Here is a 21,592-nt window from a genome sequence, read left to right as displayed (position 1 = left end):
ATACAACCCCTATCACAATCCACACATACATCAATTGTGTAAAGCACACTTATATATTCGTTGCCCTCATCATTCTCAAAACTCTTGCTTTCTGCTTGGAATCAGCTCCTCATTTTCCTCCCCCTCCCCATGAACCCTTGATAATTTATAAATTATTATTTTATCTTATCTTACACTGCCCGGAGTTTCCCTTCACCCACTTTTCTGTTGTCCATCCCCCAGGGAGGAGGTTATATATACATACTTGTGATCGGTTCCCCCTCTCTACCTCCCCTTCCCTCCCAGTATCGCTACTCTCACTGCTGGTCCTGAGGGGTTCATCTGTCCTGGATTCCCTGTGTTTCCAGTTCCCGTCTGCACCACTGTGCATCTTCTGGTCTAACCAAGTTTGCAAGGTAGAATTGGGATCATGATAGTGGGGGGGAGGAAGCATTTAAGAACTAGAGGAAAGTTGTGAGTTTCAGTATTGCTACACTGAAAGCTGAATAACTCATCTCCCCCCCCCCACTATCCCTCTGCAAGGGATGTCCAGTTGTCTACAGATGGTCATTGGGTCCCCATCATGCGCTCCCCTTTTTCAAAATGATATGATTCCCCCGCCCCCTTCCCTCACCATCTTTGGTGCTTGATACCTGGTCCCCTCAACCCTTTGTGATCACACATGGTGTGCTGCTTCCATGTGGGCTTTGTTGCTTCTGGGCTAGATGGCCACTTGTTTGCTTTCAAGCCTATAAGACCCCAGATGCTATAACTCTCGATAGCCAGGCACCAACAGCCATCTTCACCACACTTACTTATGTACACATTCGTCTTCAGCGTTTATGTGAGGAAGGTGATCACCCAATGATTGTTTTTCTTCCTTGGTGTCTGCTACCTGATCCCTTCAACACTTTGTGGTCACACAGGCTTGTGTGCTTCTTCTCTGTGGGCTTTGTTGCTTCTGAGCTTCTTTCTGACAACTTGTTTGCATTCAAGCCTTTGAGACCCCAGACTCCTATATCTTTTGATAGCCAGGCACCATCAGCTTTCTTCACCACGTTTGCCTATGCACATGTTTGTCTTCAGTGATCATGTCGGGAAGGTGGGTATCACGGAATGACCGTTTAGCTGAGCAAAGTGCTCTTGTATTAAGGGAATGTGTGCAGGGAGGCCCAATGTCCACCTGCTACCCTACTACTAAACCTATAAATATATGCACATAGGTTTATTTCCCCCATAATCATAAATATATTTACATATATACATGTCTATATTAAGGCTTCTATGTATATCCTTTGCCTCCTACTTCTTTCCTCTATTTCCTTACACTTTCCTCCCGTCCCACTACCATGTTCAGCCTTCATTCTGGTTTCAGTAACTCCTCTCAGTTACCTTGCCCTTGGTCACTCCCTACCAGGCCTCCCACACCCTCCCTCCTCTGGTTTTGAACCACTTACTGTTCCGTTCCCTTGTCCCTGGGTTGGCCAACACTTCCTCCCTCCCCCTACCTCCCACACGCTCATGTCTTTCTGGGGCCGCTGGTCCCATTATTTTCTTCTCACATTGGTTATCCAGCCAATCTTATCTAGGTGGACCTGCAGAGATAATAATATGTGCATAAAATTGTGGATGGCTTCAACGGCACCAAACAAAGTAGCACATAAGAGCATGGCGACGACGGCAGCAACACCGACAAGCTAACAAACAGAAAGGCCTCTGACCTACAAAATCTAAAAGAAGGGAAAAAACAAAAAACAAAAGGAAAGGAAAAAAAGCCTGTTAATAGTTCAAGATCTGTTTGTTGACCTTTAGGAGTGTTTTCTGGAAGAATCTGATGGGGTGCCACATCCTGAACCCAAAGTCCATCCTTTATACTCCCTCGGGACCTCCTTGCTCTGCTTCCTCTGCTGCTCTATTGCACGCCCCCAGTGTTTTGCCTCAGTGTGGTGGGGTCAGCTCAGTCGCACATCCCCCATGGTGAGACCTGTTTTTATGGACCTAAAATTCCTCTAGAGTTGTTTCTGGAAATCCTTGATTCATCTCAAAGGCTACTTCAATTTTGATAATAGGATTTCTGTGCATTTTGTTCTTGGCTAGACATCTTTCTCTGGGAGAGATTCTTGTCCGGGAAGTGGCAGCTACTAGTGACTAATCCTCTCTGTTATCATCCTGTGGAGTTGATGAGCAGATGGAACAATGTTTTTCTTCAAAACTCCTACTATTATCTTAATCTTAATTTCAATAACTACATGGAGAAGGATGAACAAGTATACATATACATTTCTCAACATAATGGCAGCCAAGCAGTTCATAGTTACTGAATAGCTCCTGTGGTCGATGCTGCTACTGACTCAAATTCAGAACAATATATTGGAATCAATTTTTTTTTCTTCCCTGAATCCTATCAGCTGCAGTGACTCACTCATCTTTTAGGGTTCATATGTACTTTGCCACGTTGAAAAACAAATTCAAATTTATCTCAGAGGCCTTACTATCATAATAGATCATCAAAGCAATGTTAGAGGAAATGAGCGGAAGTAATGTGTAATCACAGCTGTTTGTGGCACTGAATGAAACTCAGGTAGATGTGACACAATCAAGAACGTGCTTTCCAAATGCTCTTCACTGCCAATAAGTTATCATTTGTTTTTGGATGGGTTATGTTCAATACGCTGCTTCATTTTGGGCTGCAAGTAGTCTCCAATGCATTTCTATAATTGCTCTCCATGGAAGAAGTTTGTCATTCAGGTTGTTCTTATAGAAAAGATTCAGCATTGGCTTCAATGAGTTGCAACTGCATTTCTTAAGGACATTAGTCATTAAAGAAAAAAATCCATATTTATACAAATATACACAGTCTGTTCTTATGGTATACAGTCAAAAACATACAGTCCATTCTTAAAATGAAAATATCAGGAGAAAGTAAATTTATGTCACATTAAATGAGGCAACAGAAAGGTAGTTGCATACAAGTAGTTTTCTATGTGGTTGATAGTTCGCTTTTTCATCGATGAAACTGAATGAAAAGGAAATAATTCCAGAAAATGATGAGTGACTATATGCAGTCCATTTTATTGTTTAGTTTGAGTCACTTGACAGGCAATTGGTTTAGAACACATAGACCTGGTTTCTGGAATGATCTTCGATAGATGTCAACTCCATTTGGAAGGAACTCCAGTGGAAGTCCAGCATCATGCATTCTTCAGGGTGAGTCATAAGTAGTGTACGGCCTACTTTGCCCAGAATAATATTGGTTTAGGCTGCGGTCCTTGCAAAATTATTTATAGTGTCCCCTTTTCACTCATTGGATTTTTATAGTTTATGTGAGACAAATCTGTGCTTCAGTGATTAAATTTGTCATAGATAATAGCCACGGTCTTTATGTCCAATTATAAAGAATCCTTTTTATTTTTATGACAGCCAGGAAACTATACACATGTGTACAAACCATGGATAACTATTTTAAGTAGAAATAATAGTCAAGAAATGATCAAGTCAGTTACAAAATTTGTATCATAGATGATCTTGTCACCTTATCATAATCAACACCGAACACTAGGCAGATTGCACATATATATCGCTGTGATTTTTAAAGTTACAGCATCTACCAAGGAGCTATGCATGGAAGTCATTAAGTTCTTTTAAATCAGGCTCCAATAAGGTAAGGACACAGGGCTTTGTCTCTTGCAGGTCCTCAATAAATGGTGGGTCAGGGCCTTGGTGGTGCAATGGTTAAGCATTCAGCTGCTAACTGAAAGGTTGGCATTTCAAACCTACTGGTCACTCCTTTAAAAATTAGGAATCAACTTATCAACACAAAGCAACAGCAAATGATCATGTTACTTAAAGAAAACAATTTCCAAAATGTCCCATACTGCGCAAGGCAATGATCGCCTGAGGATAAGACCCAATGACTAGGTAACTAAAAGCCACTTTATTCAGTAGCCAGGCAACTTAAGGGTTATTTCCTGGTTAACATCCATCCTCTCACTTCTGCCTGCCATCCCGGAGCCCTACGCTCTGCATCACCTGCTCCAGTGCTAATTTGGACATGTGAAGAATGTGTTCTGAGGTAGAAGTCTGTGTTACATGATTCCTGTGAAGCCTCTAGTGATGACCTCACATCAAGAAATGAAGACAATTAATTATACTTGGTGAAGCAGAAATCTTAATGTGTGAAAAGATAAAAGTTAAGCAGATTAAGGATCTGCATCTATCCTGATTACACCAGAATAACACTGAAGAACAGTCGCTGAGTTTAGCATCATATTTACTCCTTAAGTGACAAGTAATTGTCCTTCTTAAAATTGTGGTTTGAGGAGACTGTCCCTCTGGATGACACTTTCCTGCAGGTCACATTTGGAGCACAAAGAGACTGCCATACACTGAATGGAATGGTTAAGTGTGCTCGAATTATTCAGTGTTCAGGAAGACTCTGGCTTGCTGGCTGGCCCAGGGTGCTGCTCTTTACAGAATCCTGGGGATGTGGGCCAGGGAGGGCAGCTCCTGCCATCAGCCTTTATGCTTAAGGAGAATTCTTAACTCTTGGAAACCAGTCATGACTCTGTCATCCACAAATGACTCCAGGTCTTTGTGTATTTATCTTTTATATTCTCTTGAGTTAATGAGTCCTAGGTGTTGGTGATTCCTTGTGAGAAGGTAACTTTCCTACTTCTTGCTAGCTTACCCCCTACAAAGCACTGTTACTGAATGGATTCTGACTTATGGGGACCACACAGAGGGCAGAGTACAACTGTTCCTTAGGAGTTCTGAGGCTGGAAATCTTTATGGAAGCAGACAGCCTGCCTTTTCTTCTAAGGAAAGTTTGAATTTTTGAATTTGTGAGATGGAAGCCCAATGTGTAACCCATTTCCTAAGTCTCAATACATAAATGTCTCACATTCTGGAATTCTGGAACTTGCTGAAGAAGGCCCTTAGCCAGGTCATCCATGAATTTACATGTAAGTGTCATCTAGCCAGGATAAAGGGTGATTTTGTTATTGGGTATACCTTCCCACTCCATAAAGTTCCTCTTTTCTATTATTCATTGTTCTTGTTGGTATCAACTGGTGAATCTGCTCCTGACCCATGGACACTCCATTGACAATGGGGGACTGTGATTCTTAAGGTTTTCATGTGCTGATTTTGGGATGTAGCTTGCTAGGCCTTTCTTCCTAGTCTCTCTTAGTCTGGATGCTCCACGGAGGCCTGTGTAGCATGAATGCAACATGCAAACTTTCACTGACAGAGAACTAGAAGCTGTGCTTTAAGTGCATTGTCTCTTGATGCTCACCTACCTGACATGATTGCTGAAGACAAAGTGGGTGCAAAGCAGATGTGGTGAAGAAAGCTGATGGTGCCTGGCTATCAAAAGAGATAGCATCTGTGGTCTTAAAGGCTTGAAGATAAACATGTGGCCATCTAGCTGAGAAGCAACAAAGTTCACATGGAAGAAGCACACCAGCCTGTGTGATCATGAGGTGTCAGATGGGATCAGGTATCAGGCATAAAAGACCCAGAAAAAATCATGTAAATATGAATAAGCAGGAAAGCATAGTGGGGACCCAAAGCCCATCTGTAGACAATTGGACATCCCCTTATAGAAGGGTCACAAGGAAGAGACGAGACAACCAAGGTGCAGTATAGCAAGGATGAAAGATACAACTTTCCTCTAATTCTTTAATGCTTCCCCCACCCCCCCACTATCATGACCCCAATTCTACCTTACAAATCTGGTTAGAACAGAGCATGTACACAGGTACTGAGAAGAGCTGGAAACACAGGAATCCAGGACAGATAAATCCTCTCAAGACCAATAATGAGAGTAGTGATACCAGGAGGGGAAGGGGAAAGTGGGGGGAGAACAACAGAAAAGTGGGTGAAGGGAAATACTAGGTAGTTTAAGACATGAAAAAAGAATAACATTTATAAATTACCTAGGGTTTGTGAAGGAGGAAGGGAGGGTTGGGGAGGGAGGGGAAAATGAGCTGATAACAAGGGTTCAAGTAAAAAGCAAATGTTTTGAAAATGATGATGGCAACAAATATGAGCCCCCAATAAAATGATTTAAAAAACATTTCTACCCTGAACTATCAATGTCCCAATATCCTTCTGGTTAACATGTCTATATCCATTCTATTCACGTCATCTCCTTGTAGAGATTTGACACCCAGCACAAAGTGTCGGGGTTGAATTGGACAGGGGTTCCTATTTGACTTTCCAAATCACTCTTCAATCATGGTTACATAGCTTACGTTTCTCGCCCAGTTTGGATCACAATAGGGAGGGAATCTGTGCTAATCAGTCCAATATTCCTTCCCCAGATTTTAACTCATAGATCCTAATTGGTCTCCAGCATTAAACCTGGAAGTGGGAGACACGACTAAACCCTTGTTCTGATGCTTCTTTCAAATTCTGACCTCGAGTAATTAAGTCTTCATTTCTGCAATTATTAAATACAGACAATGATGCCTCTTAGAATTCTTGTGAAGGAAAAAAACTGAAGTAAAATATGAAAATCTCTCAAATCTGTTAACAGTGCTAGTGTCAGAATCAACTTCATGGCCGTGGGTTTTACACACATACCCTTAGCCATCTAGTGGATTCCAACTCAAGATAACCCATGTGTTTGTCTCAGCATTGTACTCTGTTTTCCCTGGCTGCAAGCTTACTGCAGCAGAGCATCAGGCCTTTTGTCCGCAATGCACTGGGTAGATTTAAATCACCAAGCTTTCAGTCAGTAGCTAGGCACAAACTGTTGGCACCTGTCAGGGACCTGGGTCTTGAAATATATCCAGGGTTTAGTTTGTAATAGATTAAACAACAACAACAACAAACAAAACAAAAACAGAGAACTCATGGACTTTGAGCTGACTCTGACTTATAGCAACTGTATAGGCTAGAGAAGAACTGTCCTTGTAGGTTTCTGAGAGTCCAATTCTTTGTGGGAGTAGAAAGCCTGTCTTTCTCCCACTGAGCAGCTGGTGATTTTGAACTGCTGACCTATGGTTGGCAGCTGTGTTGGGCGAGGTGCTCTAGAAAACAAAACCAGGACACTTATGATTAAATATGGAAGAGGATAGGTTTATCCAGTGAGAAGGAATATGACAGCTAATTAGCACACAGCTGTACAGAGGGCTCAGTTCAACTCACTTTCATGGAACAGTTAATATACTGGGAGTCCTTCAACTCATGTGGGCTTTGAGGTCTGGAGTCTTCCCCAAGGCAAGACAGGCAGAGTCTTCCCTAAGGAATCAGACAGCAGATGATCTTAGTTGAGCAAGTCCCAATGAGATCTTGAACTTAAGTGATACATGACAGAATCCACCAGCTGCAAGCCCAGGTAATGTATGTATGCACCAGCAGCGTGGGGAAGCAGGTCTCGGAGGAGCCTCCAGCTCTAGCACACTGTCCACAGGTTGGCTTGGCCCACAGGTAGCCTGGGCAGAGAACTAGCTAAAACAGGAGCACACTGGTCTGATCACCAGGGAGCAAGAGAGATATGGGATGCCGGCCGTCTTCTTCTATCTAGGTCGTCGTCCTCCAATCAAGCTGTGTATCACCAAACTCTGCCCGCGTGTTCCTATTGGCTAGTTGGCACAATAAACCCGGCTATCACAGCAGCACAAATCATAGCCACTAGGCCACCGCTTTTGTAAATTGCCATGGAAATCGCTGGAGTCTTTATGTACTTGAAAGATGTCAGATATGTGCATTTTCATATCATCCAATCTGATACTTCCATTCATGTGGGCCTGTGTGATGACTGGAGGAGAATTAGTTTAATCTTCCTGTAGAGGACCCTCTCCAGTTTACAACAGAACACTTCTCTTACATCATTCCTTTACCATTAAGACTTATAAAGGTATGGAAAAAGTAAACGTTCCTCAATGCTCCATTTCCCACCCTCATAGTTGTTTCCTTGATTTTATTGAAGATATTGGCTGGAAGTGATTGATGGTGAAGCAGGGAAGAGGCCATGGTTTGCTCAGAAAACCCTGTGTGCGCATGGGAAGCTCCTGACAAGGAGCCAGGCTAAGCCCATCTTTGGTATGGATGATAAAGTTGCCTTTCAGACAGTAAATGGGGCAGAGTTGGTGCTGTTAGGTTTTCAATTTTATAGAAAGCAGCATAATAAATCAGTGAAACCAAAAATATAGTCTTGGAGAGATTTCTCATTTTCCAATGTTTCTTCACTGTAACATAACTCAATTTCTTAATGATCTCAAAACAAAACAAGATGTTTCTTTCCCAATTCTTTTCCCAAAGTATCAAGTTACTGTGGTCAGTTATTTAGTCTTTTATACCCTACTTTCCTCAACTTACAAAACAAAAAGTTGTTTCTCATCATTTTGCTGTCATGAACAATATACAAACAAATCTGCATTTTACCTAGATGAAGTGCATTGGCTGTACTTAGTCAGGTAATGGTCATAGACACTTGAGTCGTTAAGCATCTTCATCTCTCCTAATCAATGCCTTGGAATCGTGGAGCTGGAAAAGTGGATTAAGATTAGCATCGACTGTCAAAAGGACAAACAGATCCATCTAGGAAAGTGTGGCCACGGAGCTCCCTGAAGGGAAGGATGGGGAGACGGCATCTTCCATAGTTTGGACATGCTGTCAGGAGGGACCATGGAGAGGGATGCCAGGCTTGGTAAAGTCGAGGGCCAGTGGGAAAGAGGCAGACCCTGGAGGAGATGGATGGACACGGGGGCTGCAACAAGGGGCTCGAGCAGAGGAAACATGGTGAGGACGGCGCAGGACTGGCCAGTGCTTCCTCTGTGGTGCGGAGGGTTGTTATATGTCTGACCTAACTCGATCGCATCCAACACACCACCAATAATCGACAGCACTCATTAGATCATGTCGTGTCAACTCGAGGGCTTAAGAGTAAAGGGATGAAGTCTTGTCTGGCCTTCTCATGAGCATTCTGCGAACTTCCTTTCTCTCTATTTCTCTCTCTGCCTTGGGCTTCTTGTTGATAAGCCGTGTTGCTGAGAGGTACGAGGAGCCCCTCTCCCTCTGCTTCACCTTCCTGTTGAGGAGCCACACTCAGAGGAACCACATGGAGACCGCATCAGCGCTCAGATGCTTCCACCATCATTGGATCCACAAGACTTTTCATTTACCGGCCTATGATCTCCCTGCATTCTGCATCATTGCATTTGCTGCATGAGTCTGAAGAGGAATTTATAGGCTAGTATCAGACATATGAACTTGATCTGGACTGGGCTGGGATGTTTTCTCAATATATAATTGCTCTTTGATATAAAGCTCTCTCACACACAGTATATGAGTGTCCCTAGATATGTTTCTTTAGTCAACCTGGCCTAACACATCAGTACACATGCTCTGTAATATTTCTAACATATGGTCACTTTGATTTTATTTGAATCTCTTAAAGGATGGGAGCTCACTGTGCTTCAAATCAACTCATTGCATGATTGAACAGTTCTAATGCTGTCTCACCCTGCATGCTGACTTGAACTCTTCTTCCTATGATTTTTACTAGTTTGTCTTATTCATGTTCTTTTTAATGTTCCTGTTATCAACACAAGAAGATGTGCTGGTGCACCGGTCAAGTGCTTGGCTGCTAACTCCAAGGTCAGTGGCTCAAACTCACCATTAGGAGAAAGATATGTCTGGCTGATTCTGTAAAGAGTTACAGACTTGGAAACTCTATTGGGCAGTTTTGTCCTGTCCTACAGGGTCACTATGAATTGGAATGAATTTTAGTGTGCTAGTGTAGATAAACTAGGGAAACAAATCCACATAAACTCATAAATGTGTAAGAGAGAGTTTTATATAAAGGGTAAATGTACACTCAGAAAGCAGCCCAACCCAACCCAGTGCTGTCCAAGCCCATAAGTCCAACATTAGCCCATATGCCTGACACCAATCTACAAAGTCCTCCTCCATCTCACAAAACACACTCAATGAATCCAACTGCAGGAGGAAAGCTGAATCAGTGAACATGTAAACATTTCAGGGCTGGCAGGGGTCTCCACATGGCTGCTCCAGCACGCAGGGCTGCATCGGGGTAGGTCCATGCTGCTTCTCCTCAGGGATGTCTTGCAGGAAGTGAGCCTTGCCAGCTGAAGCAGGGAACTGGCTAAGGCAGCTGCACTCTGGTCCGACCATCAGAGAGCTTGAGACTCAAGAACTAGAAAGGCGAGGCTCACTGAGCCATTTATCTCTCTGCCCTTCAAGTAATCCCATGTGTGTTTATTGGCCAGGTTGGCACAATAAACCTTCACTATCTCAGATAGCAATGGGTTTTATATCCATATGGAACAAATTTACTTTTTAATTCTCAAGATAATTCATGTTTGAAGGCAATTTGATACTTTCATTAAGTCTTCTCTTTTATAGTGAAAACTTATTTTTCAACGGTTTCCAAAATGCTTTTCTCCAAAGAACCTGACAATCATCAGAATTTTCCTTCTAATCTGGCGTCCTGAAATAAAACCTGCCTTTTCAGAGTAACCTGTCTGGTACAGCAGTCAGAAGTGAAACAATAACCCAGTTTTGTGACCCAATATTTATTTTGATATAGTGTCAGGTTAGCAACTCAAGAATTACAGTTTCCATCTATGGTAACAGCAAAGGAGCTCCTATGCCAGTAACCCTTTGTAAACACCAGTTCCATGGTATAGATAAAGTATCTAGAATGACCACCTGAAGACACTGGTGAGGGACTAGAAGGAGGTGGAAACTGTAGGGGAATTGAAGCTTGGAAGACTGCAGTAAAATCGATAAGACTCGGTTTATTTGTTTTATTTCTTATTTGCTTGCTTTCAGGTTTGCCTAAAAGTAGGTTGCAGTTGGCATTAAGCTGGTTGACTGACTAAAACTCAGAGAGAAATGCCCCACCTTGCTGGCTTAATGGGCCCCAGGAAAGTGGTCAGGGGACCGCAGCAGCTGGAAAGGGCAGGGAGAGCTTCTGCAAAGGAAGGTCTAGAGGGAGAGCAACAAATGCTGACAGTACCTTCAGTCCAAATCATGGGCACCCCCTAGATCCAACGCTCAGGATCCCTAGTGGTGCACTGGGTTAAGTATAGGCTTCTAAATGACCGGTTGGTGATTTAAATCCAGCAGCTGCTTAGAAGGTACTTTCTATCAAAGTCAAATTGTCTTGATGTTAGTCATACCTGATGTAGGCATTGGTTCAAGAACCTGCTGATGGGAGAAAGATGGAGCTGTCTGCTTTCATAGAGCTGTCTCTCCTTGGGAGCCCAGTAGATTAGTTCTATCTGCTCTGTCCTATGGTGTCACTGTGAACTCATTGCAGTGGGTTTGGTCTTTTGGTTTGGAGCAGACTCTAATGAGCCTGGCTAAAATTAAAAGAATGGAACAGAGGTATCCTTGGCTACCCACTCTAAGGGACATGACCAAAGAGTTTGGAGGTTAAATGATCTGATTGGTTGATTAGGTCATCATTCTTCAGACTCTGTGGTTCTCAACTTTCCTAATGCCGCGACCCTTTAATACAGTGCCTCATGTTGTGGTGACCCACCAACCATAAAATTATTTCTGTTGCTACCTCATCACTGTAATTTTGCTACTGTTATGAATTGGGTGACCCCTGTGAAAGGGTCGTTTGACCTTCCAAGATGTCATGACCCACAGGTTGAGAACTGCTGCACTAGACAAAGAAATACAAGTGAGACCCATACACAGAGGAAATTCAATTAATAAAGACCAATAACAGATAACCCAGATATTGGAATTAGCAGAAAATATTTGAAAGCAGCTATTCTATGCTGAAGTTCATAAGGAAGGTGGAAATGTCAAACCGACATGCTCAATATCCTTACGATACGGCAGCACCACTGGGCATAAATCCTTCTGTCTATGATCAAATATCCTACATTTTCTCACTTAATATGATAAGCAAATCATGATAAACTTCATTGTATGTAGATTAAGCATTATCTTTAGAAAAATCAAAATATTAAAATAATAAGGTTAGTGGAATCTTTGATAGCTTTGCTAGGGCCAACCCCCAGTGAGAACCATTAGGAATGTATTCTACTCTAGCACTTCAATCAGAGGATTTCTTCTCAGGGATTGAAGGCAGAGGAGAACTTGACCTTGACCATCACAGGTGTTTGTATGCTGAGACGCATCTAGGGTAAACATTCTCAATTCAGAAAAACCAACACTATTATGTTATGTCATGTGGTGTGTGTGTGTGTGTGTGTGTGCGTGTGTCCGGTTGCTGGACATTTCGCCATGCAAGACACAGAGAAAACAAAGATCATAATGAGCAGAGGATGAAAAGTAGAAGATGCAGAAACACAGATTTTATTTTGCTGCACAATAACATAAAAGCCACAACCCTACAGTGTAGCTGAAAGTACGGAAGAAAACGAGGACAAGGACAACATTTGTTTTTTAAGTCAGATACCTCGCGATAATAAGACATCTGAAAAGCAGAAATTTACAGCTACAGTGACAACAGAGGCAGCAGAATTCAGAGAGGGATTGTGAGCAGATCCTTACCTTTACTTTGTAGAGCACACACTACATCTGGAATATCCTACATGTATATAATCACAGATATGTCTAAAATTGCAACAAACAGCCCAAACCCATCGCTGTCAAATTGCATTTGGTCCTTTAAAGCGGAGTGAAAGTACCCCATAGAGATTGCCAGGCGGTGAAGCAGCTGATGGTTTGACACGGGGACCTTTCGATGAATGATTGTGCAACTCACTAGGGCTTCTTCTGGAAGGGAGTCGATGCAGACCCCCCCCCCCCCATGTGCTGTATGGCTCTCAGCTAGTCCACGCACACTCACAATACTAGTGCCCACACATGTTACTCGGTATGTTTTCTCCTAGAGTCTTGTCACAAAAAGGAACTTTGGACCAGCTCATTGAAATGATGGGATGACACAGGTTGCTTTGCATGAGAGGTAAATGGACAAGCATAAACAAAGGCTTCAAAGTGGCTGCTCGCCAGTTTGAAAGGATTGTCAGTATTCCAGGTAATATTAATTTATTACATCAAATATTTTATTACTACTTAGAAAGAAAATGAATGTGTGTCTCTTGCTTTTATGACATGATGTTTTGCTATTGTGTTTCTCATGAGTGGTCATTTCCCCTGAAAAGCCATCTTGTAAAGACAGTGGAGACCGGCTATTAGCCCCCACAGATAAAGTACATTCGCGTTTTCAGACCAGGAAAGTTCCTAAAGACACAGACGCATATACACAATGGTGCTTGGTAGGACATTCTTAGTTTTGTTTGTTTCTAAATTAATTCAGAAAATTATATCATTTTCTCCTTTCTATCTACATAAACAGTGTCTCCTTTGGGTTAATACACCTACTCAAAAAATACACAGCATAAATAAAATTCCCATGAAAATAGCAAAATTAAAAATGAAATGTTTACCAATTACTAATTTAGAGACTCTACTAAAGAGGAGAAGGATTAGCGAAATGCAATGAAACATGAAATAACTTAATTTGCAGAATTAGAAATCAATTATTAGAAAATTATAACACCATCAATACATTTGATTATAATACTATGTTTTTATAAATTTTCCCCAAAAGATGGTTGAAGTGGATAGATAGATTTTCAAAGTTTAGGAAAGCAAAATCCTAAGAAATTGAAGTTTTATAATATATACCTTTGCAATATGTATTTTAAATGAAATATGCTAATCAAAATGAGTCCATCCTAATGGCAAAGTGAACAAACTCATACATTTGTAATTGCTTCACAGCAGGAAAAAAATCGGCCTATTTAATTTTTGAATAGGGGGAAAAAGTGCTGAAAGAAAAATTTTTTTTAATGTTTATCTGCTCTTTTGTTTTAGGAGAGACATTTTTTAATGGACTCAGAAATTACACTGGTGAGGTATACCAGGGACATTTCTTACTACATTTTTAGGAATTCCCTATCATTTCTTGCACTTTCTCTGTTTATCACATCTTCCCTTGAGTAGATTTTATAAAGCCATAAATGGACTTCAAAACAGTTTTCAAATTGTCACGGCATGAATAATAGATGAGAATGAGAGACTATAAAAGATGATAGTGTCAGAATGAATGAAGGCACCTTACAAGGCAAAATAAGTAAAAGTGCGATGGGGGAGAGATGGTTTCTTGTTGTCATTTAAATACGGACGCTCTTAGTATGATAATGCGCTTGCACTAAATTCACTCAATGGTGAGACCTTTGGGATTATTTAAGAACACCCCCACCTTCACTCCCATTTAAAGGTAGAATAGGAAAATAAATATTTATATTTGTGTGTGAAGTGCTTGTGATATGCTTAAATAGTTCCTCAATTTATTTTTCAGGATGGTTTTTATTTTCTTTTTTTGAGAGATCAGAGTCATGGTATCTCTTGAACTTCAAATGGCTTTTAAATTCGAGAATGTTCCAATGTGTGTTAATAATCTTCCTGCTCCCCCCACTCAACCACTGGCTGGTCGTTCATGCGCAGAATGAGGTACGAAAGGAGCTGAAAGCGATTCTGCCAGAGTAAGAGGGAGACGTAGAAGGAGAGGCCGCTCAAGTCTACCTCGCAGCGCTGGCCCGCGAGCGCGACATCACACAGGCGCTGGAACTGGTTGACTAAGTCCTGGCACCGGCCTCCGTGGAAGCACGGATCAGAGGCACACTCGTCAATGTCCGTTTCACACCTTGAAAATAAACAGAAACAGCCGAAACCCAGTACCCTGTTGAATAAATTGGCTGTGAAATGAGGGAAGAGCACCATTGGTCTAGTTCTTCTACTCAAAGTGCCACCTTATCTATCAAACCCTGAATAACTTAACTCTAAAAGAATGAACGTGTTCTTTAAAATTCTTTCAAAACAAATGTTGGTTTTCCCGGAACATTGTGTGCCAGAGTGCGTGTACACACGTGAATGCTTACACACAGACACACACACACACACACACACAGTTCATTAGAATGAGAAAACAGGTGCCAATGTTTAGGGACCAAGTGAAAACCAGGCCATGCATAAATCGGTCCTCCCTCTAGAGCATTAGTGGGTTTGCCACCCTATAAAGGACTGGTTTATGAGAGGCACGTGGGAACCAGGAGGGCTGTGAATAGGTGGTCCTACTGCAAGCTAAAGTTGGCAAAAATAGACCCAGTGCATCCAGGCGGTCAGGATTATAATTCATCAGTGGCCTCAGGCGGGGGAAAGAAAGCCCCCCAAAGACAAACTACATCAATATGTGTCATTTGGGGGGTTATAAATGATGCCTCTTTGGAATTTCAATCTTTAAGAGCAATGACCAAAAAAGGCAATTGTATTCGAAGATTTAACTTCCTAATGAATGTATGCTCTGACCACTAAGCCTTATATTTGAATGTTTTGGTTAGATGACTTTCAAAAGCCACATTTTCAAATCACTTACATCAATTGTAGGTAAATCACCATTTTCTTCCTTTTTGGGGATATTGGTCATGTTCCCTACCAGCAACTTGTTTTTCTGTATCTGCCTTGATCAGCTCTCCTGACCACACTTTCAGTCATTTGATCCCACATTCAAGCCATGGAATTGATATAACTCCTAAAGGTGGATCCCTAGTGGTGTACTGGTTACTCATTGGGCTGTGACCTGCTTGGTCAGCAGTTGGAAACCACCAGCCCCTCTGCAGGAGGAAGACTGTACTTTGTACTCCCATAAACAGCCACAGTCTTGGAAGCCCATAGGGGGTCCCTCTGAGTCAGCATTGACTCAATGGCAGTGAGCTCTTTAAAGAAATACATTTTTCAAGTTGTTGGTTTGGACGCACCCAGTGAGACCACGGAAGAAGGGCTTTCTGAATGGCTTCCTTAGAGATAGTTGTGGTGTAGTGTGCAGACGTTTCCAACCCATATGTAGACCCTGTAGGACAGTGGGTCCAAGACTGCAAATCTTCATGAAAATAGATGGCCACGTCTTCCCCCTTCGGATAGGTAGGTGGCTGCAGTCCGTGGACTTCGTGCCTAGCAGCTGAGCTCCTAAGCACTGTTGCACCAGGCTCCTTCAGTAAAGAACCCTCTGAAGCAGTTCTGATCTTTTGATATACGGCGTTACCAGGAATCAGCATCTAATTACTTGGTTATTTTTCCATCTGCCAAACACTCTGCTAGGTCTTGGAATAAAGGCATCTTTAAGAAGTTTCTATGAAATCTCAGCACCGAGCCTAGAGCAGCTCACATGTTGAAGTTTGGCGCTAACGATGTTATGATTTCCCCTATTCCTTCCTCTGCAGCCCTCAAAGTAAAGCCTGCCTCGCTGGGCCGTAGACTAATGACCAAGCTTGAAATGGAGCAGGCTGAGGTGGTAGTGCGGGGTCAGCCCAAGGTATAAAGTAAAGCAATATCTCTTCCAAGAAAAACAGCCTCTTATCCTGCTGGATACCACGCATAGCTGAGACATTTTGTTTTTGTTGTTCTGGCGTAGGCTCCAGGACTGGAAGGAGACTCCTCCGATTAGATCGGAGTCAACTTGACAACTCTCAGGAGCCTGCCAAGATCTCTGTCCTGGGTGGGCCAAGTGTTCACCCCATCCATCTCAGAACCTGCCAGGATGACACTAGAAAGCTGGGTGTTTAAGTGGGAAGGAGAGAAGGGACTTTATTTGAGGGAAGTTTTTCAACATCTTTGGACAGTATGGAAGTCACATTCCCCCAAACCAAAAACCAGACTCACTGCCATCGAGTCAGTTCGGACTCACTGACCGACGGAAGTGCCCCTGGGAGCTTCCAGGACTGCAGTCTTCCCAGGAGTAGAGAACCTGTCTTTCTCCCAAACAGTCACAGGTTGCTTTGAACTGCGTACCTTGCTCTTAGCAGCCTGATGCACAACCACTATGCCACTAGGCCTTGGGGGATGGCTTAATGTTTCCTAGAGCCTTGGTGGGATAGGAGCTTAGGAATTGGACTGCTACCTGCAAGTCCGGCTGTTGAAAACCACCAGCTGATCTTCAGGAGAAAGGTGATGTTTTCTATTTCTGTAGAGATTCACCTTCAGAGACGCACGGGGCAGTTCTACTCTGCTCTGTGGGATCCCTATGAGGTGGAGTTGATGTGAGGTGGGTTTTGTCTGTCAGTCTGTTTGTCCCCCTAGCTACTCTGTTTCTTTTGAACTCCAGGGTGCACTAGAATTCACATTGCCGATCAACACTATTAGAGCTTTCATTAGAGGTTAATTAGTAGATGCAATGCCAAAATAATGAAATCTATTAGCATCCTGTGAATTAACTCTGGATGATGATTAAGGATGTTAAAGCTGCAGAGTCTATTAAACACAAGTTCACTCTTTTTAAATGCTGCTGCAGAGTTTACTCAGGTGGAAAGTCCCCCGGGAGAGAAAGGCTAACTCCGTGCTTAAACATTTCTTTTCATCGTGTTTGAAATCAGTAATTTGAATTTAAATACCAAGTGTGTGTATATGTATGTATATATATCAGGGTTGGAGGCTAAAGGAAGCCTTTGCTGTAAATGGGAGTTCTGTGTGAATAAGACTTACCAAAACCTAGTGCCATTGATCCCTATATTGCATTTCAAAGACTATGAATCTTGATACGAGCCAGCAGAGTGGCTGGTGGGTTTGAACTGCTGACCTCACCGCTAGTAGCCCCCAAATGCTTAACTCATGGCCCCACCATTCTCCCTCATTTGTGAACGGAGGAGTTCCGTGCATGAAGTCCCTGAACAGACAGCCTGCGGTTGAGACGACCAGCACTTGGAGAACCAGGGCTAAATGAATTCACTGCTGAGAGGCACCATCGCGGTACGCCCCCAGACGGCTATGGAGGCTTGAATCTTTACATGTGGTCACGGTCAGGTCTTCCTCCACAGAGCTGGTGGGTGGCTTCAAACTACCGACCTTATGGTTGGCAGCCCCTGGCTCAACATTTAGGACCAGGGCATATTTGCGATATTTTTGAGGTACATGGAATGGGAAGCCAACAGAATATCATTGTCGAGTTAATACTGTAAGTTGGCACAATGGACAGTAGGGGGGTGACGCACAGCCCGTCCATGGATGAACATGCGCGGGGCGCGGGCTGCCTGCTGCCTGGGCCACTTACCACCAAGCACACAATGGCAAGAGATCTGTCTCTGTAGAGGGCACTCAGTGAACCGAAGAACAGCCATTCAACACAATCCAGACTGCAACTGTCATGACAGTCACACGAGGGGATTCCAGGAGGTTTTCGACAAATCCCACTATCTTTTAATTCCACAGACTTTTAGAAGCTCCCTAGTGTACCTACCACTCTACTTACCTACCTTTCTTGGAAAAATGAATTCAGTCAAACCTTCTTTGCCAAGTATGATCGAGCTTAATCTGCTCGTTATATTCCGTGTCAGTTTGTTCACGGAGTGAGGTCAGTGCGCCTGGCTGGGTGGGCAGAGGTCCTGGAGACGTACCCGGTACCGGTACCGGCAGCTCGTCTGACACTTCGCCTCTCAGCCTCGCTTTTACGCATATATAAGATTGGAGCCATGAACGTTTTCTGGCAGAACTATTCGAATGAAGGGATGTTTTGTAAGGTGGATGCCAATGGTGAACTGTTGACGATCTGTTTATTCGCCGTGGCGGTTTTCCCCCATCACTGTTTGGGAGACATGCCTTTGCGAAACCAGTAAAGGCCACGGCGAGTTTGCCCTTTCTACCTGCCACTGCACGCCAGGCAGGGATACATGAACATGTGTCTCTCATGTTTTCTGAAAGTGTTGGCTGACCCTCTGTTAAAAAGTCCGTTGATGGGTCAGTTGATGTTAGTTGATGGGTTTCTCGGGAAAGGGATGTAGAGAGAAAGATTTTGTGTATCTTTTTCAGTTCTCGGTAGAAGTCTGGTTGTGTAATAATTTACATGTTGGGCTCTTACCCACAGGCCAGACGTTCTAGTCCACCAGCTTCTCTGCGGGAGAATGACAAGACTTCCTACTCCTGTAAAGATTCAGGGGAGCCCTGTGGGAGGGCAATGAATTTGGCAAAGTTTTGGAGTTTGGGAGTAACCCAATGATACAATCCTTTGGGTATATTTTTTAGATGGGACCCACATACTCATATGTATCATGTATTCCACTTGATGGGAAGGAAGCACGGGCCCAGAAGTACTTACAAGAAACATCCCATTATAGTTTTTTTTTTCTTTCTTCTAAAACTTATTTCCCTATTTGACCTTCTTGGCTAACAAAATGTTTTTTACTTTGACTCAGACTGTAATTTTTCTTCTTTTTTATTGCTTAACTCCTTCTGAATGTCCCTTTCAGCACAGGGATTCTTATAAGAAATTAATGACAAAGAGAACCTGCAGTCACCCTACTGCTCTTTTGTCCAGAATGCTCTCCCATAAAGCTCCGTCGCACTCACCGCTCTCCCGTAAAACCTGGCCGGCACGTACATTGGAAGGCGCCCTGGAGCTCGGTGCAGTTGCCTCCATTGTAGCAAGTGAGATTTGTCTTCTCGTTCCCACAGTCTGTTGAGGGTAATCTGTTGTGTCAGGAGAGATAAGAGCATCCACAGCTGTTCATTTTATTCAAGAAAACTTTTCCCCGAAAGTTTTATATATAAATATATAAATAGACAATGCCAAACTAATTAAGAACTCAGGCTGGCTGAGCTACAAATGTTTAATTGGGCTCCTTGACACTGGAATCACTTTCTCCAGGAAAAATTCCCTGCCGCCGCCGGGTGCTGTAGGAAGCACGGCTATCCATCTTCCGTTTCTACACAGTTTTCATCCGTGAGATAAGATCTATGCCATAGGGTGGCAATAAATTTAGGGTTGGAAAGGATCTTGCTCCAGCTAGATTTGCGGCTGCCTTGCCAATAAATCAACCAAGGCCATAGGAAAATTGCATCTCTATAAAGGCCGGGAAGGCAAGGACAGCACTCTGGTACCCAAGCACTCCTGTGATTTCTCTGTTGCCTTTCAGGGTTGAACTCCGGTTGCCCTGCCAAGACGTGCTGCTCCCTGTCTAATAATTCACAGCAGAATGCAAGCCAAATGCTGTCTGCGAGGTCCGTGCGTATCACTCCCCGGTGTGTGTGGATTCAGTGTGTGGTTCCCTTGGACAACAACAAAGCCCTTCCTGCTAAGGCAGCCTTGTACGAGGTGGAGCAAATGGCTAGAAATCAAGCAGCCAATGAAAGAGCTGATGTTTATAAAGCTATTGAGGATGCTGCCGTTGGTCCATGTGCATGTGTATGGCACCTGACATGTGATAAAGTACTTGAGAAACATTAAAAGGTTCAGTCCTGTCGTGTGCACTGCAGCTAATGTGAGGGAAGTAATCTACATGCTGGCTAAGGGCGCCTCTTTCCTCAAGAGCTAATCAGTTCTGCTTAAAAGAGAATATATTGTAAAGACTTTTCAAAAGAGCCAAAATGTCAACAACTAGTTTTGAGAGAGGTCAATTAGCAATGCAAATGTGAAGTTTTGTATACAATCTTAGGTTTAGTAAACAATTCTCGAAACTTATTAGACGGTACTTTAGAGAACTTTGGTCGTTGAGAAGTTGACTATGATGAATTAGCCTGGAAAAACACTTGCAGAACTAATTTGGGCACAAATATGTTTATCTGACATGTAAAAGCTCACCGTGGTGGTAGGATTGGTTTTGATCCTGAGTTTGTTCTTGCTTTACTCAGGCAGTTGACGTGTTGGCGAATGAGCTGGCTAACACATGGGACGTCACCTTTTACTGGAATGCCAACCTTCAGGATGGAAAAGCTGTCTTGGCCCCAGTAGACTGAATAACAGGAAGTGTTACAGGGCTAGAAGCCATTTCTTATTGATGTGACTGTATGTTTTCTCTTCTAAGAGATTCACCCAATAAAGGAACCATCTCGGACTTAGTGTTAACTCTGTTGACTGCCAACCAACTCCAGAGTTCCTCTCAAAGTCCTGGAATATATTACTTGTTACGAATAATTCACTCACCTCCCAATAAAAATTTCATTGTTTTTAAAATTTGAAGCAGAGCAAAAATTCTGAAGGTAATAATTATTTCGACCTATATGAAAACAATATAATGCCAAAGGAGCATATTTACTCTTTTCTCTTTATAGTACATAAAATGGAGGTGATTTCTCAAACTGAAATACTGCATTTTAGCTTTAGGAAAAAATGGGTAAAAGGGTTCACTGGATTTTTGTTCAATGGGATACTGAGTGCTATATAAAAGGGCTTCAAAAATTAATGGAAACATTCAATTATGTTTTTATTCCACTTGTCCACACATTTTTTGGAAGCCCCCTCATACAGTGGACACTCTGAGATTATCAGAGTTTGTAGGGATGCATGCCTAAGGTTTTCTTTACTAAGCTATTTTTCAACTCTGTATTTTGAACAATTATATTAATGCAAATAAAAATGAATTGGGTGCATAGAAATGCAAGCCAGTTTGTTGGTAGGGCTAAACAATTGATTTTTCACATTGTAGAAACGATTCTAAACAATGTTATTGCTTGATAGGACAGTAAATATTTTCTCACATATCAGCAAATACATTTCTCATTTCTCAATTGTTCTTCTTTAGTCTACCCTGTGAATTAGCCTTTATTTCTTAGGGGTTCCCTCAGGAATTAATGAGTTAAATAAAGTCCTAACATGTTTATTCTGTAT

General features: G+C 42.5%; 1 protein-coding gene across 1 annotated transcript in view; it reads right to left on the bottom strand.

Moving 5' to 3' along the window:
* CRB1 (crumbs cell polarity complex component 1) overlaps positions 1-21,592 on the bottom strand; it is a 218,993-nt gene that overhangs the window by 26,829 nt on the left and 170,572 nt on the right. The window contains 2 exon segments of the mRNA XM_075541873.1: positions 14,514-14,647; positions 19,336-19,465. Of these exon segments, the coding sequence (XP_075397988.1) occupies positions 14,514-14,647; positions 19,336-19,465 (264 nt within the window).

This window comes from Tenrec ecaudatus, chromosome 1 (genome assembly GCF_050624435.1).
Source record: "Tenrec ecaudatus isolate mTenEca1 chromosome 1, mTenEca1.hap1, whole genome shotgun sequence".
In the NCBI taxonomy this organism is placed as follows: Eukaryota; Metazoa; Chordata; class Mammalia; order Afrosoricida; family Tenrecidae; genus Tenrec; species Tenrec ecaudatus.
Note: the sequence above shows the minus strand (reverse complement) of the source record. Positions and strands in the feature narration are given on the sequence as shown.